Here is a 26,829-nt window from a genome sequence, read left to right as displayed (position 1 = left end):
GTTGGCACAAGGGACTTGTGCTGGTCCAGATTGCAGTTAGGATTGTGCCATAGATGTTTTTGAAGTGGGATACTGAGTGTATGCTTATCATTTATTTGCAGCACTTGTGTTTGCCTTTTGGATAGCATTGATTTTCATGCCCCCCCTTATTGTAAACAATCCCTAAACACACTGTGTATTGCAATCCAACCCTTCAATTCTCTCTTTTCATTCCTTCTGTCGAAGGTCAGCTCACCCTTAATGCACCCTGACCAATTCTTAAAGACCCTCTAAAAAATGTATGACTTGTTTCACAGCATCCCTTGTGCATTGAAATTCAATGAGTGGATAATCAACTAGGTAGAAGTTCCCATGGAAGCCATCTTGAAGATGATGCCATGTCACTGGCACACCGTTGTCCTCTAAGCGTTTCTTGTACAAAAGTCTGTCGTCCCTGAAAACAGTATATTCACAGGTCAAAAGGAAAGTCTCGGGCAGTTGCTGGATAACCTCATCATCAGCTAGAAGTGGGGAAAATTTGGTCTCAAGTGCTGGTTTGCACACTTCATACAGTTCTTCTGAAAACGGAGCAAGCACCGGGGGCTCAGAGCACTTGAGCTTGAACTCGGCTGGAATGAGATCGGCACTAATCCATTTGCTGTACTTCACCCTCATGGCCTCAGGAACATGGGCATTCTTCATAATTGCATCCACACCTCTAACCTTCTTACCAAGAGTCCTGAAACCCAACCAGATAGCCTTTTTATATATATATACGATAGGGCTTGAATGGTATAGCTGATAGGGAGGCAAATTGAAATCCAGTGCCTGGAGGAATGGATCGATCAGGATCTGTGCTCGAAGCCTTGGGAGATCCACTTGGGACACCAGTTCATGGGCAACAGCTGCAGCATATGTTCCCCCAGTACTGTCTCCACCTATAATAATGCGATTGGGGTCAACTCCGTAATCCTTGCTGTGCTTCAGAAAGTGTATGGCAGCACTGTGGCTATCTTTTATCAGGACTGGATATGGATGCTCAGGAGCTAAACAATACCTAAAACAATTGCCAAAATTGTTTTAACAATTACCAGACCACGTTCATTATTTTGATATTCATTTTGATGAGATTGAAGACCCTCCCCCCCCCCCCCCCCCATGAATTCATTGTATTTTGAAGATCCTGGCCTGAAGCAAAAATTATTCCCAAGGCAAAGAGGGCATTTTGCAAAAAGATATGGCCTTGTGCTCTTACCATACATCTCTCAGATATTGGTGCCCTGCACTGAAGTCAGGGAAGGAATCCACATAGCATGAAGATGAAGTGCAGTGCTGGGTGAGCTTCTCTAGTGGAGTGTCCATCCGCTCATCTTGAAATAGATTCATAGCCCAATCCTAACTCCCTGTGCTACAATGCAGTAGTGTCACCATGGCATCTGCTGCATCCTGCAGGGGAATTTGGCCTCCAGAGGCCTCCTCAAGGAGAGGAAACATTTGTTTCCTTGCCCTGGGGAAGGCCTATGCTGGCCTGGTGGGTCTACTCGGACCTCTACCAATTATATTCCCAAAAAACTCCACAGTCAGGGAATTAGAGGACAGGTCCTCTCCTGGATTGAGAACTGGTTGGAGGCCAGGAAGCAGAGAGTGGGTGTCAATGGGCAATTTTCACAATGGAGAGAGGTGAAAAGCGGTGTGCCCCAAGGATCTGTCCTGGGACCGGTGCTTTTCAACCTCTTCATAAATGACCTGGAGACAGGGTTGAGCAGTGAAGTGGCTAAGTTTGCAGATGACACCAAACTTTTCCGAGTGGTAAAGACCAGAAGTGATTGTGAGGAGCTCCAGAAGGATCTCTCCAGACTGGCAGAATGGGCAGCAAAATGGCAGATGCGCTTCAATGTCAGTAAGTGTAAAGTCATGCACATTGGGGCAAAAAATCAAAACTTCACATATAGGCTGATGGGTTCTGAGCTGTCTGTGACAGATCAGGAGAGAGATCTTGGGGTGGTGGTGGACAGGTCGCTGAAAGTGTCGACCCAATGTGCGGCAGCAGTGAAGAAGGCCAATTCTATGCTTGGGATCATTAGGAAGGGTATTGAGAACAAAACGGTTAGTATTATAATGCCGTTGTACAAATCTATGGTAAGGCCACACCTGGAGTATTGTGTCCAGTTCTGGTCGCCGCATCTCAAAAAAGACATAGTGGAAATGGAAAAGGTGCAAAAGAGAGCGACTAAGATGATTACGGGGCTGGGGCACCTTCCTTATGAGGAAAGGCTACGGCGTTTGGGCCTCTTCAGCCTAGAAAAGAGACGCTTGAGGGGGGACATGATTGAGACATACAAAATTATGCAGGGGATGGACAGAGTGGATAGGGAGATGCTCTTTACACTCTCACATAATACCAGAACCAGGGGACATCCACTAAAATTGAGTGTTGGGCGGGTTAGGACAGACAAAAGAAAATATTTCTTTACTCAGCGCGTGGTCGGTCTGTGGAACTCCTTGCCACAGGATGTGGTGCTGGCGTCTAGCCTAGACGCCTTTAAAAGGGGATTGGACGAGTTTCTGGAGGAAAAATCCATTATGGGGTACAAGCCATGATGTGTATGCGCAACCTCTTGATTTTAGGAATGGGTTAAGTCAGAATGCCAGATGTAGGGGAGAGCACCAGGATGAGGTCTCTTGTTATCTGGTGTGCTCCCTGGGGCATTTGGTGGGCCGCTGTGAGATACAGGAAGCTGGACTAGATGGGCCTATGGCCTGATCCAGTGGGGCTGTTCTTATGTTCTTATGTTCTTATGTTCTTATATATTAGATATGTTAAGGGCCAATTGAGGCCAGGTATGGGGCTAGGATTTGGAGGATGCTGCCACTGCTGAACCCACCCCCTTCCCAGGTCCAATTCATCCTCCTCCCCACACTCATAATCTCCCTGTTCCATCCCACCCCATTCCATTTCCTCCCTGCCTTTAGCTATTTAGAAAGTATTATACAAAGATCACAAAAGATCACAAAGATCACAAAATTAGCATGCAAGCCAAATAATTCTTCAGTTATTGCTTAAAATGTAATCAACACATATTTATAAGGGCATAGTGGCATCAGAAGTGAATTTTAGCTGTTAAAATAGTTTGATTAAAGCATAAATACACAAAATAGTAAAAAGCCATTAAATTTGACCATTAAGGCTGCTCCCAGCCAAAAATCAAAAAGGTCTGTCTCACAGGGAGACTCTGGAATGTGGGAAAAACAACATCTCACAGATAATACTTCTCTGTAAGACCTTGAAGGATTCAAAGTCCTGCTTCATACTTTTAATGTGAACAAGGGAGAGTCACATCTCCGATAGACTTTTTAGCAAGGGAAACCAGAAGGGAGTAACTTCTCAAAATAGGTTCTTGCAACATTAAAGCAAGGGCAATGTTTTCTAGTTGGCACCAAGAAGTAGAAAAACTGAAAAGTTATGAAGTTTGCAACATTTTAGTGAAGAAACAAGCAACATTATAAAAGAGAAGGCTAAGCAACTTTTTATCTGTTGGCAAACAGAAATAGAATTTCTAACAACAGAGATACAGACACCTGCAAACACCAGCTAGACAGAAGATAACAGAAACAACATCTATGGGAAAGTCCCCTGATCAGCATAACATCATGAAAGCCTCTGCCTGAGCTAAAAGCTAACAGAAGAGGCTAGATTTAATTAAAATGAATAAGAAAGTGTTATTAAAATCCTTTTGTACAATAAGAGGTTAGTTTGTCTTGTATTAAATATGTGTTTACACCACTATACATCTCAAAAGGTAACAGATCATATAGAGAATCACAACATGGAATAGAGATGACTTGGTTTAAACAATGTTGGCACAGAGCCCCACAGTGTCTGAAAGAAAGAATGTGAGAAATAACACTGGTGGCTCTTGCCAAGGTCAAAAATAAGCATAAGACATATCAAAAAGCCATTTCTGTAATAAATGAGTAAAGAGTGCCACCTATTGGTTGTTGAAATCTTTAAGTTATATATGTCTCAATGTACATTTTTGCCTTATTTGAAATCTGTAACTTGAAACCAACCAATCAAACATTTGTAAAGATATCTCTAGCTAATCCTGAGAAAGCCCCATCTCTGATGTAAAATCCCAGCCAATGAGAAGTGTAAGACTCCTCAAACAAAGGAGCCAGAATAGAATATAAGTGAGAAGCTCACACTGGAAAATTGCTCTCTCTGAGGGCTTTGAGAGGTCCCACAAGGCTCTCATTGCTCCCTTCGCTTTGGAAAAAGAGACCCTGAAAAGCCCATTGCTGGCAATGAAATAAAGCTTGCAGACAATCACCACTCTTGCCTACTGAGTTTGTTTTTGAACTTTGCTTTTGACCTTGCAACATTTCTGGTGCCTTAAGAAGACTCGGATTGGGACCTGCTTTGTTGATCGCCTGGTGCCAGGCTCCTGAACCCTACCCAAGGTGCCACAAGGGGTGTGGCGTGGAGCTTCGTTTGCGGAGATGGCTGGTGAGGCAGAAGCTCCACAAGCTGGTGATCGTGTTCCAAGCAAGAAGCTGTGCACAGGGGAGGTGGAACCCAGAAAGGAAGACACCCTTGGTAAAGTATAAATAGGGTTGTTACCCGTCTTGTTTATGAGGGAAGGGGGGGCTTGACCAATCCCCCAGAGGAGACTACGGGCACTAGGCACGGTGCAATATCCTAGTCTCTCTCTCTAGAGGTAATAGGCAGGTGCTGAGGAGATAGACTTGGAGGCGCTAAGAAATTGCGTACCCAGGGTGCAAGAAAGTGCACGAAAACTACTCCTCCAGCCAGGCAAGAGGTGGCAAGCTTGGGTATAACCCCTGTCTCTCTAGCCTAAGGTTAGGTTGTTTGTCTGATATGAATGTGATGAAAGTTGTCTGTCCCATTTGTCACGAGTTTACGTGGAATGGTGATTGACCCTTCGGCGTAGCACAGTTCCTGAATCTCGAGAGGGGCCAGGTCGCCATTGGGGAGGCAATTGTGTATGTAGTCTATTTGTCTGTCTTGCTTGTTTACAATGGGGGACACACAGTCATCTAGTAGTAGTGCCTGTAATCCTCTGGATTGTATGGTACGTAACTTCAAAAAAGGATTTTGGTCAGCTTTTGGTTACAAATTATCCCCAAAAGCTTTAAAAAGGTTTTGTCAAATACATTGGCCTATAATTGTAAAAGATTCACCCTCCCAAGGTACGTTTCAGGTAGAAATGATTCAGAAAGTGTATGTCGAGGTCACGAGTGACCCCAGATTTCCTGAGTAATTTCCTTACATCTCAAGCTGACTAGAATCATGTCAGAAGAGACCGCCTTGGCTGCAGAAGTGCGATCCAAAACCCCAGAGCACTGTAGTGGCTCCTTTGTGGGCAGAAACAAAGACAGAATGCAAGAAGTGTGAGAACCTCTACAAAGGTGTTCTACAAGGGGCAGAAGAGGAAGAATTGATGCACCCTCCTCCTTATGTACCCATAGCACCCCCTCAGGGTCTGCTACCCCAAGGAAACCCTCTAGCCCCAGAGAACCAACAAAGGGCTCAAGCGGTTGCCCAACCTTTGGAAAACCCCACAGGAGGAGAGGGAGTAGAAGGGGAGGAGAGGAATGAACCAATAAGACCCCTGTGCAGCCACACTTCATCTATCAAGTTTGAAGTAAGTCCCGCAAATACAAGAAGCAAAAGCCTCTTGAAGACCTCAATAGTAGCCCCACTTCAGCAGGTACAAGCACCACCCCAAGAAGTTAATGGAAATCAACAGCCAGGGCCAGTAACATACTCCTATGTGCCCTTTACTTCAACTGATTTAATGAACTGGAAGGTTCAAACTACACCCTTTTCTGAGGATCCTGGACCAATGACTGAGCTAATAGGATTCATCATGAGAACCCATCTCCCCACTTGGGTGGATATGCAACAGCTATCAAGAACTTTGATGACAGGGGAAGAAAGAAGTAGGGTGTTTAAAGAAGCCAGGAAGTGGCTGATGGCAGAAGCAAAGCAAAATCACAGAGACGAACAAACTGAAGCCAACACATTTTGCCCTAGTGTTGACCCCAATTGGGATCCATACAACGCTGAACACATGATAGCCCTACGAAGAATGAGGGATGCAATCATGGAAGGGGTGAAGAGGGCAGGTCAAAAGTCCACCAATTTGGCCAAGATCTCTCAAGTTCTCCAGGGAGAAAATGAAAGTCCAGGACAGTTTCTGGAGAGGATCTACTCAGCCTACAGACAGTACACCCCCATAGACCCAGAAGCCCCGGAGAATGCTAGAACAATCAACCAGACATTCATCCAGCAGTCAACAGAAGACATCAGGTGCAAGTTGCAGAAGCAGGAAGGATGTCTAGCCCAAAACATTGACCTTCTTGTGGAAATAGCAACCAAAGTCTATGCAAATAGACCAGAAGAAAAGAAAAAGCAAGATGAAAAGAAGGTTCAGAGAAAGGCCTCATTGTTGGCAGCAGCCATAACAGGAAGACCAACAGAAAACCTGGGTTGAGGCAGAGGAAGAGGATATGGAGGTGGACAAGATGGCAGAAAAAGAGGAAGAGGAAGACCCCTAGGGTGAGATGAATGTGCAAGCAAAAAGGACACTGGAAAAACCAATGTGAGTTGCGCAATACCCAGAGGGAGTGACCCGCTCAAGCGCCCATCCAAGGAGCCCTCCAAACTCAACAATGAAGACTACTGGGTTCTGGCCAGTTCCAGCTAGGCCCCCAGGAACCTATGGTCAGTGTATCAGTAGGGGGCCAACAAATACCCCTAATGATAGATACAGGAGCAGCCATATCAGTAATCAACAGACCTATTGGATCTTTGGATCAAAAAGGCTGTAACAGGGATAACCGGCAGAATAGGAGATGCTGCCTTCTTAACCCCTATGGCTTGCCAGCTGGGAGGACATCAATTGACCCATTGTTTCCTGTACCTCCTGGGTCCAATTTCACTTTTGGGAAGAGATCTGCTTTGCAAACTGGAAGCAAGAGTATCCTTCCATTCCAGTGGTACAGCCACATTAGAAATCCCAGACATGATCCAGATTGATACTCCAAGGGAGCAGACCTGGAAGCTCATAGCAGTCCTTATGGGCAAAGACTCACAACCACAATGTGATCTTTCCAGAAGACCTGAAAGCTCCACCCGGAGTATGGGCAGAAACAAACCCGCCAGGGCTAGCAAAGAATCATCCACCCTTGGTAATAGCCCTGAAGGCCCAAGCTCGACCAGTAGCCATCAAGCAATACATGTTGCCCCAAGAAGCCCGGAAGGGAATACAGAAACATGTGGCAAGGCTTTTGGAATATGGCATCTTGAGAGAATGTCACTCTCCTTGGAATACTCCATTCTTTCCAGTCCCTAAACCAGAGAATGGAGAATACAGGCCAGTACAGGACCTTACGGAAGTCAACCAGGCCACAGAGACAATCCACCCAGTAGTGGCCAACCCCTACGTGATCCTGAGCCTGATACCATCAAACACGGAATGGTACACCACTCTTAACATTAAGGATGCATTTTTCTGCCTGAGAATTGCCCCAAAGAGTCAGCCTTTGTTTGCTTTCTCCTGGGAAGATGCTGACACGGGTGTCAAGCATCAGTACACATGGACATGCCTAGTTCAAGGATTCAAGAACTCCCCTACAGTCTTTGGAGAAGCTTTAGCCCAAGATCTCAAGGCCTTTACACCCTGGGAAGGCACTGTGGTGTTGCAATATGTGGATGATATCCTCGTTGCCTCCCACACACGGGAAGAATGTCTCCAAGCAACCCAAGAGGTTCTGCAGATACTCTGGGAAGCTGGTTACAAGGTGTCCCAAAAGAAGGCCCAGATCTGCAAGCAACAGGTTACCTACTTGAGCTACATCATTTCCCAGTTTTCGTCTTGAAACAGGATGTCAATATTTTTTTCTTTTTACAATATTTCCAAGCCTCAGGGAGGGCTGCAGAGGGGGTTGCAGGCTCCCCAGACCCTATGGAGAGCCATAGCAACCCCCAGGTAAATTTAAAAAAACCCTTTCCTGTCCCGCAGCAGCACAATTGTGGTGATCGTGTTGCTCCCCACCCCCATGCAAAGACTTACAGGAACTACAGGAACCACTGTATTAGATTTCCGAGACGAAGCATAGAAGAACATAGTGAACTTCATCTACATGGCATTCTCTGGGAGAGCCTCTCCCAGGAACCTTCCAAAGACTGAGAAAGCAGCAAAATGTCACAAGAAATCATTATCCATTAATAGTATTAATTACTGTAATTTCAGCAACCGTAATTTCAGCAACCGTACAAACTGCAGAGGGGAACCTCAAGTACTGGCATCATGGTTGTGCTTCCCCTTGGCATCCCTACAGCCTAAACACTACCGGTTCCTACTGAGATCCTGTAAGGAACAACGGGAAGCACTTCATGCCAGGATGTCATGGACCAGCCCTGTGTGGCATTTGATAGGCCAGGCCCCAGCAGGTCAGAAAAGGGGTAGAATACTTCTGGATGCCAAGAAAGGTAGGCTATATAATCCTTAGATAAAGTATGTAAGGTCAGAACAAAATAAGCTTCTTCATTACTTTGCCAGGCATTCTGTAGAATGCTTGATGGTCCAATCCAACATTGTAGCACTGATGCAGCCATGTCAACAGGGTGTGTGCTGCATTCTGCTTGGGGGGGCACTGAATGATCAAGCCTATGGGGAAAATGGGGCCAGGTTCCAGGAAGCACTCTTCACCATACATCCTACCAACTTTATGTACCTGAATCTTAACTTGAGGTCTATGGGGGCAGAGGGATAGCAAGGGTTCATCAGCATCTCCAATATCTGATACTACCTCCTTTATGCTGGTATCCCTCAATGCATTGAAGGTTGTGATGGTGGTGATTTCTCCATGCTGGCTATCCCTCATTGAAGGTTGCCGGCCTAACAGCAAGGCCTCAGAGTTCAGCAGTGGGGAGGGGGTTGCTTCACCCATCCTTCCTCCTCCTCCACCTGTCTCTTGAGTCCTTTCCTGAGCTTGTCCCAGCCCCAGAGCAGCCTCCAGATAGCTATCTAGAGACCTCTCATCATCAAGCTTCTCATCATCACTAGGGTTGTATTTGTGGATAACAAAAACAGTTGCAGGTAACTGCAAGTAGGTGAAAATTCTGCCCCTTGCAGATAAGCAAATTTGCAAATAGCAAATTCGCATATAAAGAGGACTCTCTCTCTGTGTGTGTGTGTGTGTGTGTGTGTGTGTGTGTGTGTGTGAGAGAGAGAGAGAGAGAGAGAGAGAGAGAGATGTTTCTGACGAGTAAGATAGGATTACAGCTGAAGTCTTACTGAACACAATGGGCTTATTTCTGAGTAAAATAAATAACACTGTTTTCAAACACCTCTACTTATAGGGAGGTAGTTTGAAGTCATATGCCTGGAGGAAGGGGTAGGTTAAGCCCTGTCCATAAAGCCTTGGGAGATCACTCTAGTGACCAGTTCTCAGTAAATGACCACAGAATGTGTCTCCACTAATTTTTAGTGCTTTTTACTATTTATGCATAAATATGTACAGTGGTGCCTCGCAAGACGAAATTAATTCGTTCCGCAAGTCGTTTTGTATTGCAAAAATTTCGTCTTGCGAAGCGCAGTTTCCCATAGGAATGCATTGAAATTTAATTAATGCGTACCTATGGGCAAAAAAAGTCAGAACAAAGTCAAATTTGGTTTACAAAGTGTTTATTAAGTGCTCTTTAAAGGCATACATACTGTACAGAGGATTTCAAAAATTTTAAGCACAAAACTTCAACTTTTTAATTTTAAAAATTCATCTTGCGAAGCACGGCCATAGAAAAATTTGTCTTGCGAAGCACGGCATAGAAAAATTCATCTTGCGAGTCACCAGAAAAATCACAAAAACGCTTTCGTCTTGCAAGGCACCACTGTATCTATCATAAATGCGACATGAGTAACATTGAAAAGCCTCAGAAAAGGAGCCCATTTGCCTATTAAATATAGAGCTATTCTGTGTCAACACCATATTGAATCCTCAGCTCCAGAACCACATACTCTTTTCTAACACAATGAAAACAAAGCCACTTACCCAACACACACAACCACGGAATCACTTCTTCTTGCAATGCTGCGGCAAACCCATTCATATGCTTCTGAAAAATAAGTTTTTTCCAAGGGAGATTATTAGACAAGTTCTGGGACAACTGATAAAGAGATAAAACTCTCAGGAGATGTTTCTTTCCTGCAGATGTCATTAGGTCAAGGAAGCATTGGGAGCAGATATTATTCCATTATTTTGTTGCATTCTAATCAGTACAAGGAATAAAAGTGGATTAATGAAAGAAATGAAAATTAGAAGGAAAGGTGGGCAACATACCCCTGTTATGTGTAAAACTTGAGTTTGTCTGAGGAGGACCAGAGGGAAAACTGCTGCAGGAGAGGAGGCTGCAGTACCAGCAGAGGAAAGGTAGAGGCTGCTGTGTGCAGAGGCCTATAAAAGGGGCTGCACAACCAGAGAGGGGATAGACCACCAGGGAAGAGCTGCTGTGAGGAGCCTTGGAGAGCGAGCTCTACAGAGGAAGGAGACCACCAGGAAAGCTGATGAGAGAAGGAGCTGCAAGGAGTGAGCTGGGGAAGAGACCAAGCTGTAGAGTAGAGCTACAGAAGAGCTGAGGAGAGAGCTGCAGGCAAGGAGCCCCTGGAAGAGCCTCTGAGAACCAGGGAGCAACCACCCAGCCTTTTGCCTCAAGTCCTGCTGCCTCCTGCCTGCCTAGTGCCTGCCTCAGGTCCTCACTCAATCTGGGTATTTGGAACAAAGGTGTTGTCATTTGGCTCAGGTTCCATTCCTCACAATAAAAGCCTTGAACTTACGTTGGTTTCAGTGGTTTCTGTCGATCCTGCATAACAATTTTTCCTGCATAACACCCCCTTTGCCTCCTCAGACTTGTGCCAGCTAAAGAGCTGGTGCAAGTCTGAGGAGACCCATTAGTGAGCAAGAACTATTGGAGACTATTTGCCATTCCCCCTCCCCAAGCTTCCTGATTCCCCCCATCACCACCACAGCATGCAGCATCACCCATTTTGGCTTGGCTGCATGCTATGAAGGGGGTACCATAGGACTGGGCTTTGAGTCTGACTGGCACCCATTTTGCCCATCTATATTGCTGCCATCTTCAGAGTGAGGGTTGTGAAAAGATGTGCTGTTGTTCAGTCTTGTCATAAAATAATTATGTTTTATACGTGGTTCTATTCCCTTCTATATAATTTTGGTTCTGTGTAACTGTGTGTGGCATTTGTGGTTTGGGGCATTCATGGTTCGGGCCAGCATCCTGTTACCCACTGTGGCCAGCTAGATGCCTCTAGGAAACCAACAGCTGAAGGTCAGCTCCCTGTCCCTCTATAGTTTTCCAGCAACTGGTATTCAGATGTCTCTCCCTCTGGGGGTGGGGAGCAGAAAGCCATCAGGACAATGGGCAGTAACTCATCCACCATGTGTTTCTCATGGCCCCTCAAAGCCATCTAAGCTAGTGGCCGTCACCACATCTGGTAGCAGTGGATTTCACAAATAAATTATACACTGAGCAAAGAAGGCCTTCTTTGTGACTCTCCAAAATTGCCCACCCACCAGTTTCATTGACTGACCCAGCCTGGGTCTAGTGTGAGAGGTTGAAAAAGGTGATCTCCATCTACTTTCTCCATATTGTGCAAATGTTCTAAACCTCAGTCATTTGCCATCTTTTGCAAAACTTAAAAATCCCAAACATTGTGAGATGGTCTGGAGCTTTGTTTAAGTTGAGTTGTGAGGAAACCCCCCAGAATTTAGAGCGTTTGAACCCATTCAGGCCCCTATTTGGGCCTAGCTCTGAGCATGTACAGAGTGCTTTGGCCAAAGTAGGCCCTATACTTAGCAGCTTGGGTCAACAGGACATTTTAGAAGATGCCCCTTGAATGCCCCTTTGTGTCTGTGTTAAAAAGGAAGTGGTGTTGCAGACACAAGCTTTGACCACAAGAAGTTGTTCTGTAGAACCTTTTGCAGCTAAAAAGAAAACAGGAAACAGCTAGCTAACCTCAACAGACAGGTGGTTAGAAGAGAAAAGAGACTTTTGTCAGCGTGCTATTAGCCAATGCAGGGAGGGAGATGGGACTTTTTTTGCAGCTAGAAAGATTTCACGTATTTAAAGTGCTATATTTAGTAAGGCATGTTAGGCAGAATCTGAATAGTGGGATATGTGGGTAGAGACAAGCTTCACGTGATATGCTGTTTGCCAATCAGGAATGTATCCAAGGCTTTGCAATTTGCATTTTTCCAATCAGAAATCTGACCAATGCTTTACAATGAAGATTTGTTTAGTATATCAACTCAAAGCCCCTAGAAAATCAGGGTCACAGACTTTGGAAGCTATTCCTCTGTGACCAGCAGCTGGCTGAGAATAAAAGCTTTATTTCCTTGAAACCTCCTGGTGTCCGCTTCCATCCTTGCCTGAACTTGCAACAGAGTTGGAAGTGAGAAGTACAGATCAGTTAAATATTGATGCAGTACTTGATGCTAGGGGTGGGGGGGTCACCCATGCAGGGTTGATGATGAAGGTCATGTTCCTCTCAGCTCTTGTTTTTCATTGTAGGAAACCCACACTGCTGGAATGAAGTTAAAACTCATTTATCTTGTTGCAGCTCCCAAGGAATAGATTAGAATGAAGTTGTGGTTCTTTCATAGACACACAAACATCTTCTGTCTTCATTCTGGGTTGTGCTGGCAATTCTACACCTAGTTGGCAACCTTCAGTCTCGAAAGACTATGGTATCGCGCTCTGAAAGGTGGTTCTGGAACAGCGTCTAGTGTGGCTGAAAAGGCCGATTCGGGAGTGACAATCCCTTCCACACTGGGAGCAAGTGCAGTCTGTCCCTGGTTCTGTCTCCCTGGCTATGGGCCTTCCTTCTTTGCCTCTTAGCCTCAGACTGTTGGCCAAGTGTCTCTTCAAACTGGGAAAGGCCATGTTGCACAGCCTGCCTCCAAGCGGACCGCTCAGAGGCCAGGGTTTCCCACTTGTTGAGGTCCACTCCTAAGGCCTTCAGATCCCTCTTGCAGATGTCCTTGTATCGCAGCTGTGGTCTACCTGTAGGGCGCTTTCCTTGCACGAGTTCTCCATAGAGGAGATCCTTTGGGATCCGGCCATCATCCATTCTCACGACATGACCGAGCCAACGCAGGCGTCTCTGTTTCAGTAGTGCATACATGCTAGGGATTCCAGCACGTTCCAGGACTGTGTTGTTTGAAACTTTGTCCTGCCAGGTGATGCCGAGAATACGTCGGAGGCAGCGCATGTGGAAAGCATTCAGTTTCCTCTCCTGTTGTGAGTGAAGAGTCCATGACTCGCTGCAGTACAGAAGTGTACTCAGGACGCAAGCTCTGTAGACCTGGATCTTGGTATGTTCCGTCAGCTTCTTGTTGGACCAGACTCTCTTTGTGAGTCTGGAAAACGTGGTAGCTGCTTTACCGATGCGTTTGTTTAGCTCGGTATCGAGAGAAAGAGTGTCGGAGATCATTGAGCCAAGGTACACAAAGTCATGGACAACCTCCAGTTCATGCGCAGAGATTGTAATGCAGGGAGGTAAGCCCACATCCTGAACCATGACCTGTGTTTTCTTCAGGCTGATTGTCAGTCCAAAATCTTGGCAGGCCTTGCTAAAACGATCCATGAGCTGCTGGAGATCTTTGGCAGAGTGGGTAGTGATAGCTGCATCGTCGGCAAAGAGGAAGTCACGCAGACATTTCAGCTGGACTTTGGACTTTGCTCTCAGTCTGGAGAGGTTGAAGAGGTTGAATTCTACACCACTACAAATGAATTTCCTGCCATTTTCTATTAATGGAATCTTAGTAAATTCCTGTAGCTGAACAACATGGGAGAAGCACAAATTCAGTGACTTCCCTTTCGGGTAAACTACGCAGTAAATATTTTGGATTTTGATTTGTGAAGGACCATGTCAATTTATTTTTAAAAACCACCTAACCAAAACATCTAGGTTCCTTCCAAAGAACTTACGAATGCTCCCAATCAGGCCGGCTCCTCCGTGAAGGTAGAGCATTCTTCTCCTTTGACCAGCAACTGGTGTTTTGGGCCAGTACAGCCTCACTGGGACGTCATCAAAAACCAGATCCTGGATGAGCAGTTTTGAGTCCTGTGAAGGTGGTATTCCATCAAACAACCACCTTACGAGTGCAAACTCACGGCAGATGTCATGTTTCTCCAGAAATGACCCCTAATTTCAGAGCAACATACAGAGAACAAATCAAAAGACATTCAGTAGGTTAATTTTTGATGTGTGCAAATTCTTTGATGTGTGCAGGACAATGCTGCCCTCTTGGCTCTAGGTCAGGGATTTCAACCTTTTTCGTCTCATGGCACGCTGACAAGGTACTAAAATTGTCAAGGCAAACCATCAGTTTTTGGGCAATTGACAAGGCACACCACGCCGTTCGTGGCAGTCTCACATCCCCTGATGGCCCTACTAATAAATGACCCTCCCCCAAACTCCCAAGGCATACCCCCACACATAACCAGTGTGCTATGGCACAATGGTTGAAAATGGCTACTCTAGATGTTAAATAGTTTTTTTAGGGGAGAGGAGCATTCTCTCACATGCCCAGGATGCATTTTCAACTTTTACCCCTTTGCCCTGACATTATAAATAACGCTGACTGTGATGTGAATTTGGCAAGACAATATCCTGATAAGACTATGGGACCAGATCAGGGATGAAACAGGGATTTTGTTTGCTGTCGTGAGAAAACATTTACTGCGGCCCAATGTGATGGGCCATTAACGACATGGATCTCATAATCAGCTGTTAGACATGGTCCAGTGACTGCGCATACATCATGCTGCCATCACACACTCTGGAGCCACAAACTGACATTTTTGGAAGATATACATTTAAGTTCCACATTATCCTTGAGAGCCAACAGGCCGCCCAATCCTTCGCTGCCCAGTGTCAGTGCTGCACTCGCAGTGCCAGCACTGGATGTCGCAAAAGTGCTGTTAGGCACTTTTCTGCCAGCAGGAGAGACCCAGCGCTGGTGGAGAGGCCAGCACCAGTCAGCTAAGCAGGGCAGGGCAGGGTGGGGGGAAGGCAGGGAGGGGGCAGAACTCAACAGAAGGCAAGTGGGCTGGAGGATGGATTGGGCCTAGGGGAGGTGGGGACAACAGCAGAGGCTGCTGCCAGCTCCTATCCCCACTCCAGAGCTGTGGAGCCCATGTGGGTCTCCTCGGTTCTGCATCAGCTCAAGGGCTAAGTAGACCCATCAGGGCCAGCTGCAGTCTACACATGACAAAGGAACCAATGTTCCCTTACTCCGAGGAAACCACCAGCAGCTTCCCTGGCTCCACAGGATACAGTGATGTCCATTTCAGCACCATTGTACTGCTAGGTGCTGGGCAAGTTTAGGTTTGGGCTGTTAGATTGGAACTGTGGCAAAAGCAAAGGTTTTTATTTACTCATTCATTCAAACCCTGCCTTTCACTAAATACCGCCAATGGACCCTTGATCCATCTAGTTCAGGATTGTCTATTAACCAAAGTGCCCCTCCTTTGCCCTCACCTCCCTCTTCTGGGCAGCAGCTCTGCTTGGTTTCAGGCTTATGGTCTTTTCCAGACCAACCTGGAGATGCTGCCAAGAGGAATTGAATTGGAGTCTTCTGTGTGCAAAGCAGTCAAAGACACCCCCGGCACTCACATTTGGTTTCCCATATGATGGTGTTTCTCTGGGGCATCCAGATTAGCCCCAACCCACATTTAGGAAGGAGAAGACAGTTGCAAGACTATTGCAAGTTCCACTCCTCCAGCCATTTCAGGGCACTTTGAGAGAGTATGGTGTGCCCTGCATTTCACGTGAACAAAATAGGGAAAAAAAATGTATATTAAGCGCAGGAAAGCTTACCAAGGCAAATAAGCAATCACGCAGTGCATCTGCAGCTTGTAGTATTAAACGGTCTGGGAATCCAGGAAGCAAGTCTGTCCTTGTGATGGCATAATAAATGCTCCATGGAAACAGTAAGGAAAAAATGAAGGTGCCGATACAGTAGGTCAGAGGAAACAGAATATCAGCAAATACCATCCTGTTTGCTCAGCAGAGGTAACTGGAGATCTTCCTTGTGGCATCAGAGACCTGCCTTCATAAAATCTCCCTAGTTGGTAGAGAGTAAAAAGACGTGTTCTGCCATCCTGTGATGAAATCATTAATAGTTGTGGTTTCTGGAAGGATTTTCCTTCCAATTTCCTTCCAGTTCTGAGGTGTTCAGGTTGATGGGGAGTTAGTCTATTGGAGAGCTCTCTCTCTCACTCTCTTTGGGGTGCTTCAGGCTGGGCAAGTCAGGGACAGCCCACTCTCTGGTGAGCAGAGTGGGAGGCTGCTGGGGAGAGCCCCAGAGAAATAGAGAAGGGACCACAAATAAGATCGGCATGTCAGGTTTTGTTTATGTTAGTTTGTTCTCCCCGTCCAGTTACTGGGAGCTCTTATTTTCTCTCAGGGAGGTTCACCTGTGAGCAGGGCCTCTGAAAGGAATTTTATCAGGGGGTACAAAGTTTCTTTTGGGTCCCTTCCCAATGGTGGGGAGGGCAAAACAGGGGGGAGGGTAGCGACAGCTGGAATAGTCTTTGGAGTTCAGGTCTACTTGACTTCCCAATGCAGAACCCAGGTCTATCTGCCCAAGGGTCTATCAGCAGCTTGATACAGTAATATGGAAAACCAAACACTCTCCTAAGTCTCGCTAAAAACTTTTAAATATATACAATCATTGCTAAAAAATTAGCATCGTATTTTGGCTCACACAAGAATGGAAAGCATCCTGTGCCATACCAAAACTTGCTTCTGCAGCAGCTGTGCCCTATAGCTGCATCCCTGAGCTCCTATACACTGGATAAGCAGTTCTGATAAGCAGTTCTGATTCAGCAGTTTTGATAAGTGAATCCACAAGCCAAGCGGATCCACAAGCCATTGCAGCAGGCCGGTTTCCTCCCAGATTGGACACTGTGTTAAGGAGTGTCATGTATGCATTCTTCAGCCCAGCATATATGGCTTGCCAGTAGCTGCAGTAGCTGTAGTTGTTGCAAGGCTGAAGAAAGCAACTCAGAACGACTCGGGACACAGGGATGAAGGTCAACAGACTTTTATTTGAACTGTATACAATTGGTCCACAGGATCCATGTCACAAAGCATGGAGCCCTGTCTGAATGCTGGTCCTTAACCTTCATGCCTCTCACAGCCCTTTGTCCTCAATCTAGACTTTTCATTCGCTGAAGATTTGACGTCATAAATGGGGCTAATTCTTAAAAGGATATAGATAAGATACCATTTACATAAAAGATAGAAAATAGGTGGGCAATAAGTGGGCAAAACCATTGATTGGCTCTGATTTACATACAGGTGGGGTTTCACCTTAAAACTTAGCCAAAATTACACAATTTCCAAAAGTTTTCAAAAACCAGTAGGGGTTGCTATAATATCATTTTAGCCAGTACTGCCCCAGTGCTGACCCTTATACATATCCATCAATCCAATTAGGGACTTCCTTTACAGGTCTCCGATCCATCCTCATTAAGAGATGACACAATGTATTCTGACTGGTACCATTATCTTTTCTCTGCATGCTTTTCTCCTATGTTAATGTCATCACAAAAGCACCTGTGAAGCCCTCCTGCTGTGTTAAGGCTTTTGTCTATTCCTAAGACTTTTCTAAAATCAAACATTTTGGTTCTTTAAGAACTACTTCTATGGCTAATTTTATATAACTATTGTGACCCTTTTACTTTGGGTACATATTTGGTTTGGCATCAAAGGTTACTTGGTACCCATATGTATACTTTTGCTCTTGCAGCATGAAACTATGAAATCTAAAAGTTACAGAGTCTCTCTAGTGCACTCTGGCATTAAGTGTATTTTCTGCCATGGTCATGTAGTGAGGCCCACCTCTCCTGCTGGTACTTGCTTATCTAAGTTACATTCCAGACTTTGAGGCCTAACTGCTTACCATGCATTCCCCAATAAATACAGCCGACAACAGGTATGGGATTAAATGGGCCACTTTATTAACTTACAACAAGCGCAACAAGGCAAAATAGGAAACAATACCCAAACTAAGTGCGGGGTTCTAAATGGGGGAAACAGCCTAGCCGTCTACGTCCCCCAGTCTCATAGGGCGTCCACCCAACTCCAGGCTTAGCTCAATTGTTATTAAGCCCACCTTTCACTGTCGCCCAAAGAGGGTAAGCCAGCCAAACTACTCTGCCTTCAGGTCACCCCTACAAGGCCCCAAAGTTCAGACCAGGGGCTAGCCAGCCTGTCTCCCCGAGCCGGTCAAGCATCCAAAGAGCGGATTATGGTTCACCCCTGCCCTTACTGGCTTAGATTGGACGCCTGAGAAGGTCTTCTGTCTACCCACCCCGCACTTCTACCGCCACAAGGGGAGGTCAGCCTAGCGCTTGGACGGGAGCCTGCAAGCGCGGATCCCTGCGCCTCAAGCCCCGTTGTGGGGCAGCCTCTCTCCGCTCCTGGAAAAGCGACCTGCCCGGTCGCTTCCAGGAACGGAACTGAGCCGGGTCTAGCGCCTGCGCGCCAGATCAGGCTCAGTTGTCCCGCCCCCCAAGGCCAGCCAGCCAATCAGCTGGCAGCAAAGCCCTGCTGCTGGCTGATAGGGGGGTCAGCCTGGCAATCATTGCTTGCGTGCCCATACAGGCACGCTAGCTGCCTTTCTGTAAAACTTCTATGAAACTAACAATTTTGCTTCAAACAGCTTTTCACTATTCTCTGTGTTTCCAACAATGTGGCTTTTAAGCTTTTTGCACAAATGTTATGTTACCCAGGTTGCTGTCACCCTGGTTATTCTGTCACCTTCTGTCATAACACAGCCTTTGAGGCCCCAAAGTCAGTCAGACCAACCTTATTGCTTTTAAAATCAAGCAACTCTTTACCATTGTGTGCGTGCTATAGTATTACTGGGCTATCCAGTGGCTCTCAGGTCAAAGGTCACCATGCCTCAGTAGCCACAAGCTCGTGGTAGTGTCCCCAGCATCCCATGCGGGTAACAAGTCTGAATAGATAGGAAATGTAAAATCCCAGGAAATTTCTAGGCCCCCTCCATTGGCTCCTGGGCCTCCTTTTTCACCCTGGGCCTGGGTACTCCCTTCACCCCTCTCTCCTAGGCCCTGCCTGTGAGAAATAAGAACATAAGAACAGCCCCACTGGATCAGGCCATAGGCCCATCTGTATTGGAATCTGGAAGAACTGGCAAGGAGGTAGATGTGGTGTCAGCAGTGGCCCTTTAAGGGTAAGGCCTGGGCATCCAGCAGAGTGTGCTGCACAGCTGCAGCCACTGGAAGGCAATAGGGCCCTCAGGGATATAAGGAGCACCTGAGGCAGAAAGGGATTGTGGGTTTTGAAGGAGGGCAGGTTGGAGGGGAGACTGACTTGGCTTATTGAATTTGGAATCTGATTGTAACTGGACTTTGGTTTTAGACTTTGACTTGGATACCCTGATGGATTTGACTGACCTACCTGGAACCTGACCTTGGACTGTAACTTGGCTTATTGGCTCTGGACTCTGATTTGGCAACTCTGATTGATGGGACTGATTTACTTGGCATCTGTGCACTGGAACTGGACTCTGACCTTTGCTTGCTGCACTGGTAAGTTGCACAAGGGGGACTGATCAGCCTTAAGCGGGCACAAGGCCCATTGGATTGGGATTTGGCAGAACACCATCTAGTCCAGCTTCCTGTATCTCACCGTGGCCCACCAAATGCCCCAGGGAGCGCACCAGATAACAAGAGACCTCATTCTGGTGCCCTCCCTTGCATCTGGCATTCTGACATAGCCCATTTCTAAAATCAGGAGGTTGCACATACACATCATGGCTTGTAACCCATAATGGATTTTTCCTCCAGAAACTTGTCCAATCCCCTTTTAAAGGCATCCAGGCCAGACACCATCACCACATCCTGTGGCAAGGAGTTCTACAGACTAACCACGTGCTGAGTAAAGAAATATTTTCTTTTGTCTGTCCTAACTCTCCCAACACTCAATTTTAGTGGATGTCCCCTGGTTCTGGTGTTATGTGAGAGTGTAAAGAGCATCTCCCTATCCACTCTGTCCATCCCCTGCATAATTTTGTATGTCTCAATCATGTCCCCCCTCAGGCGCCTCTTTTCTAGGCTGAAGAGGCCCAAACGCCGTAGCCTTTCCTCATAAGGAAGGTGCCCCAGCCCTGTAATCATCTTAGTCGCTCTCTTTTGCACCTTTTCCATTTCCACTATGTCTTTTTTGAGATGTGGCGACCAGAACTGGACACAATACTCCAGGTGTGGCCTTACCATAGATTCTGCCAGTCTGGAGAGATCCTTCTGGAGCTCCTCACAACCACTTCTGGTCTTCACCACTCGGAAAAGTTTGGTGTCGTCTGCAAACTTAGCCACTTCACTGCTCAACCCTGTCTCCAGGTCATTTCTGAAGAGTTTGAAAAGCACTGGTCCCAGGACAGATCCTTGGGGCACACCGCTTTTCACTTCTCTCCATTGTGAAAACTGCCCATTGACACCCACTCTCTATTTTCTGGTCTTCAACCAGTTCTCAATCCATGAGAGAACCTGTGCTCTAATTCCCTGACTGTGGAGTTTTTTCAGTAGCCTTTGGTGAGGGACCATGTCGAATGCCTTCTGAAAGTCCAGATATATAATGTCCATGGGTTCTCCCGCATCCACATGCCTGTTGACCTTTTCAAAGAATTCTAAAAGGTTTGTGAGGCAAGACTTACCCTTACAGAAGCCAGGCTGATTCTCCCTCAGCAAGGCCTGTTCGTTTATGTGTTTTGAGATTCTATCTTTGATGAGGCATTCCACCATCTTACCCAGTATAGATGTTAGGCTGACCGCCCTATAGTTTCCCGGGTCCCCCCTCTTTCCCTTGATAAAGATAGGCGTGACATTTGCTATCCTCCAATCTTCTGGCACTGTGGCCATTTTGAGGGGCAAGTTGCATATCTTAATCAAGAGATCAGCAACTTCATTCTTCAATTCCTTAATAACTCTTGGGTGGATGCCATCAGGGCCCGGTGACTTATTGATCTTTAATTTATCAATGAGGTCTGAAACATCTTCTCTTTTAACCTCTATCTGACTTAATTAATTTTGACTTAATTCTGACTCTGTCTGACTTAATTCCTCTATCTGACTTAAATCAAGCCTGTTTAAATTGTTTTTTTTTTTTTTCTTCTCAATAAAACCTTTTTTTGTTAAAAACCTTTGACATGTTCTGGGATCAGTAGAGTTATCAGCTTCCCTGCTCTGCAGGTATTATACTCAGAGTGGGGGCATTTTAACAATGCTGAACAGCATTCTTGGGTTTTGTCCAGGGAACCCCACTGTGAACCCGTTCTCGGCTGCTGGTGGCAGCAGACATGGGGCCTGATCCTGAGTCCAGGGCGCTAGCTTTCTACCAGCGTGCACTATTGCAAACGTGCCATAAGGCATGTTTGCCAGCCTTACCACAGACCCAGTGCTGGAGTTAGACCAGCGCAAGCCCACACTGGGCCAGATCTGGTGCTGGGCCCACATTCCACCACCCAAACCACTGGGCGGTGGAGAAGTGAGTGGGGGTGGGGGCAGGTGGGGAGGATGCATTCCTGGATAGGGGGGGTGGAGAGGTGATGTGGGAGGGAGAAGAGTGGGAGGGGGCAGGACCAACGGAGTTCAGTTCAACCGATGCCTGAGCCCCATGTCAGGCCGCGTGGTCAACAGCCACAACAGAATCAAGTAGTCCCATTGCGGGGCTACTTCCCTTACTGATGGGATGAAAGTCCCCTTCCCCCCAAGGAGCCGCCATGGGTTGCCCGGTCACAGCAGTCCCACAGGCCAGGCAGCTCAGGATTGGGCCTTAGGGCTACAATTCTATACACACTTTCCTGGGGGCAAGCCCCATTGAACATAATGGGACTTACTTTTGAGTAGACTTGCTTAGGATTGTAGCCAAAAGGAATCAGGAGAATTGAATTTGGCATAAAAAGGGGGGGGGGTTAATTCAAAACATTGGAGCAAGACCAGAATACCAGTCCAGCAATCATTCAAATGGCCAGCAGATGCTGCTGAAATACTGATGAATCTTATGCATGGTTTAATTCAGAGCTACCAGGGGAAGGGGAGGTTTTTTGTTTGTTTGTTTGTTTGTTTCATTGTTTTAAATGAGCTTGTATGGAGCCTGTAACGCACAGAGAGAAGAAATTAAAATCTAAATAAACTCTGAGTCAAATTTTTAACTCAGAGCTACTGGGAGAAGGGGACTTCTACTTGGGAGTAATGCCTGTTACCCGATCTCTGCCTGGAAGAGTGCCCTCTGCCTAAAGTTTGATCAGCCAATTTCACCAGTCTTGGCTGCTTTGAGTCCAATTTGCATTTTCAAAACACACAGGGCCCAATCCTATCCAACTTTCCCACACAGCTGCAATGCAACCCCTAAGTAAGGGAACAAATGTTGCCATACCTTAAGGAGGCCTCTGTAACTGCCTCCCCACCACCACCACCCCAGGATGCAATGTATGCCCCATTGGCACAGCTGGATAGGATTTGGCTCTAAGCCATTGGGAATGGAATCTTGGCTCTGAACCATAGACTGAGTTGCAAGCTGGGTCCCACGTAAGCAAACAAATTGGGTGACCTTGGGCCAGTCTATATCTCTCAGCCTTATCTACCTCATAGCAGCTCACTGGCTGCTTCTCCAGCTGGATGTCCTCAGAGCATCGTCTTTGGATGATTCATTTATTTATTTCATTTCCCACAGTTGTGGACTGCACATCCTCCAAGGAGCTCAGGGCAAGGTACATGGTATCTTTTCTCCTTTCTGTCCTCACAACAACCTTATGAGGAAGGTGAGGCTCTGTGGCTGAGAGGGGATTTGAACCTGGATCTTCCAGGTCTCAGTTTAACACAAGCACCATCACACCATCTTTTTACTCATTTTACACTTTTTTTTATCATCTGCTACTATTTGCTTTTAACTGATGTGTGTTTAGGTACGCTCCGTTGTTTTATTTTATACTCAATTGTTTTAATGTTAATATTGTTGTTTAATATTAATTAAAGCAATATTTTAATATTGTTGCTTTACTATATCTGTAAGAATGATATTGTAATTTGTTGCAGTGTTTATGTATTTTCTGTAATTCCCCCCCCCCCACCCTGGTCGACCCTGGGGGAATAGAGTGTGTGCAAAGGATGGGGTAGAAATTTCTACAGCACAATAATTAATTGATTAAATAAGGGCACAATCCTAACCAGGTCTATTCAGAAGTGTCCTGTTTTGTTCAATGGGGCTTACTCTCAGGAAAGTACGGTTAGGATTGCAGCCTAAATAAAATACAACAGGCATCTCAAGAAACTTGCTGTTCTTGGCAACATAGAAGCTCACTGTTTCATTAGTTTCTAGATGTCACAGCATTATTGTTGCAAAAGGACAGTGACAATTTTTATTTGTGCATGTGGATAAATATTCAAATCACCAAATCACCAAATCAATAATTCAAATTATCAAATCACCACACACAAGTTATTTATCTTTACTGTTGTATGGATAAATATTTTACGAAAAATTTGTGTTGATTAAAAAATAGAAATAAATCTTTTAAAAATGATTTTACTTACACAGCAGGCTTTAGAGTGTGCGTTGGTCCAAAGAACATCAAGGGCTTACCCAGAAAAAGATGGGAGGTAGTTAAAACATTTTTTACTTACCTCCATGTAAGCCCTCAGGCTGCCTATGGATCTCCTCAGGCATATGCCAGCTACTGTGATGGTGTTTGTCTGAGGAGAGACGTTGTACTACTTTTCAACAAAAAAGTTCACAAGCCCTGCACTAGGACCTCTCCTGGTGCCCTCCCTCTGTGGTACAATGGGATCTATCACAGTGACCTGTACTGAGGTCCTGTATTGACCTGTATGACAAGTACAGGAATCAGCTGGACTAGATGGACACTCTGATAGGCAAAGGGCCCTTGGAGAGATGCCTTCCCTTGACCCTCCTCCAAACAGTCCTAAGATTATGCTGTTCCTCCCATTTGTGTAAATGTGGAGTTTCAATTTATGGGATCCTTCCTTCCCCTGAAAGCAGGGCCTGGGGGGGGGGGGGTAATTTGTACCCAGGCCCAGGGTCAAAAAGGGTGCCCAGAAATTTCCTTACATTTTCCTATCTACTCAGACTTATTACCTTCATGGGATGCTGGGGATACTACCAAGAGCGTGTGGCTGCAGCTGTTGGCAAAACATATGCTGGGCCAAGGAATTCATACGTGACACTCCTTAACAGTGTCAAATCTGGGAGGAAACTGGCCTGCTACAATAGGTCTTCGGCTTGTGGATTTGCTTAGCATTAAGGAATGTATAGGAGCTCAGGGACACAGCTGCAGGACTACAGCTGCTGCAGGAGCAAGTTTTGGTATGCATGAGACACTTTCCATTATAGTGTGAGCCTAAATATGATGATGCTAATTTTCTTCATGATTTTCTATATTTAAAAGATTTTAGGGAGACTTAGAAGTGAGTTTGCTTTTCCATATTACTGAACCTAGCTGTCGATGCCACATGGGTGGGTAGACCTGGGCTCCAAAGACTTTTCCAGCTTTCTCCACCTTCCCCCCACCCTGTTTCACCCCTCCCTGCCTCCGTTCTGCTCACCCATCACCACCCTCCCCCACTCTGTTTCACCCCCTTTGCAAAGGGGCATCCCAAAAACTTTGTACCCCCTGATAAAATTCCTCTCAGAGGCCCTGCCTGAAAGATTGTGCAAATCACAGCAGTGAGATACATCTCTTACTGTGAGGCACTTCTGTCGCTCGCATGATACATACACCAGCTTTTCTCCAGTATTGAAAGAAAACCCTGAGGGTAAAGAAGACCCTGATGAAAGCCTTGCATAAGTTTTCAAAATAGAGCAGTTCCCTACACCCCTCACCAGTGCTTCCCAAACTGTGAGATGAGACTCACAGAAACCTCACAAAAAATCTGCCACCCTACACAATGTATAGATTAGATTAGATCAACCTTTTGTTGGCATACATCATGACATCAGCTCAGACTAAAATTGTATTCATACTTACCTGGGCCAAAGGTCCTGTTGAATTCTGAAGAAGACGTGCCTAGGATTGTGCTGTCAGTCAAGGCTCCAGTCCCAAATGAAAGCCCCTTGTTCTTTCCAATGCAGAGCCCCAAAACAAAACAGCCCAAACAGGAGACAACAGCAGGGGGAGAGAATGAAAAGCTGGAACAAACTGGAGAGAAGGGAGATAAAGGGGGAGAAGGCAGATTGTTTGAGGTCAAGAAGGGAGAAGAGAACATTGCAACCTGTTGGAGAGAGACCAAGAGCAAAGTTCTCATCCACTCATGTGCTTGTGTCATGTGTGTCGGCCTTGCCCCAACCAAAAACTCGCTGGGCCTAAACACACTGAAGAAGGCCGTGAGTAAGGCTGCCTTGAAAAGCAGAAACTCGCCCGGGGCTATGTAGAGCCCCGCCAAAGTCCCTGTGATGCCCCTGAGCAGCTTGGGCGAAATCGGCCGCCTCTGGTCAGGGACTGGAGGTGTCATCCTAGCCCAGCCTTCTAACATCCTTCGCACTCTGAAATCCTGCGTGAAGTCTAGATATTGCGGACATGAAACCTGGAAAGGAACTAACTGCTCTGCCTGACCTCTTCAGATGCAGCAAGAAGAGCAGCAGGTGCTCCACTGGGGCAGGCCATTGGCCAGGCAATCCTGCAGCCTGCCTGAAATCCTCAAACTCTTTTACTGTACGTGAGTAGCCCCTTTGCGTGCTGGGTGCCAAGGAAGCACAAATTACCTCGTTTATCTCGGCAAGCCAAGGTCACAGAGCCAGGGAGGCATGGGGTCCAGGTACAGCACTGCCCCAGGGGCGAGCTCCTGAAAGCTCTCCTCCTGAAATCGAGACAAGGCATCTGCGATGGAGTTTTCAAACCCCATTGTGTTGGGCTACAAACAAGGCATTGATGTGCAGGCACTGCAGGGCAAACCGACAAGGGTCATGACCCTGAACATCGAGTTCGCCTGGTTGTCACACCAGAAGCATACCGTGGCGTCCTGGAACTCCTCTTCCCGTAGGTGAACTGCCACCACTATTGGGAAAAGTTCCAGGAAAGTGAGGTTGGAGGTGATACCACCCTGCACCCAACTCTGGGGCCATGGCACAGCACACCAGCAGACCCGGAAGAAAACTCCAAAGCCGTGGCTTCCCGCTGCATCTGAGTGCACCTGCATGTCAGCCTGCAAGAGCTTCTCTGAATGCCAAAGAGAGCCCATTAAATTCCTCAAGGAATCTCAGCCAGATGGCTGTATCAGCCCTCATAGCCATGGTCATACGTATCCTGTGGTGCGGTGATCGGGCACCGGACATGGCCGCGCACAGTCTGCGGAGGAAAGCCCTCCTCGGGGCAACCACCTTGCAAGCAAAGCAAGTGTCCTACTAGAGCTTGCAACTCACGCACCGTGACCTTACGGGCCTGCATGCAAGCCTGTAGGCGTGTCTTTAGTGCCTGCAACTTGTCAGTCCGGAGCCTGCTCGTGGCCGCCACCGAGTCAAGCTCTATGCCCAAAAAGGTCAAGCGTGCGGCTGGGCCCTCTGTCTTGCCCTTTGCTAGTGGGACTCCTAGCTCCTTTGACAGAGCCTGAAACCCCTCCAACAGGGCCTGACACTGCCCCATGCCGGGTGGTCCCATAAATAGAAAATCATCGAGGTAGTGCGCAGTGGTGGGTGCCCCACACCTCAGTCACACGGCCCACTCCAGCACTGTACTAAAACATTCAAGTGGCACAACTCA

At 46.5% G+C, this 26,829-nt stretch overlaps 1 protein-coding gene across 1 annotated transcript; it reads right to left on the bottom strand.

Moving 5' to 3' along the window:
• Positions 1-258: 258 nt before the first annotated feature.
• On the bottom strand, positions 259-26,269 carry LOC136660327 (arylacetamide deacetylase-like 4). The gene is made up of 4 exons (XM_066637456.1): positions 26,084-26,269; positions 14,012-14,228; positions 10,060-10,123; positions 259-1,036 (listed from the first exon to the last, which is right to left on the bottom strand). Exons 1-4 carry the CDS (start codon positions 26,267-26,269, stop codon positions 259-261), a joined length of 1,245 nt encoding a protein of 414 aa, XP_066493553.1.
• Positions 26,270-26,829: the final 560 nt, after the last annotated feature.

This window comes from Tiliqua scincoides, chromosome 9 (assembly GCF_035046505.1).
Source record: "Tiliqua scincoides isolate rTilSci1 chromosome 9, rTilSci1.hap2, whole genome shotgun sequence".
Lineage (NCBI taxonomy): Eukaryota > Metazoa > Chordata > Lepidosauria > Squamata > Scincidae > Tiliqua > Tiliqua scincoides.
This window is presented reverse-complemented; position numbering and strand designations above follow the sequence as displayed.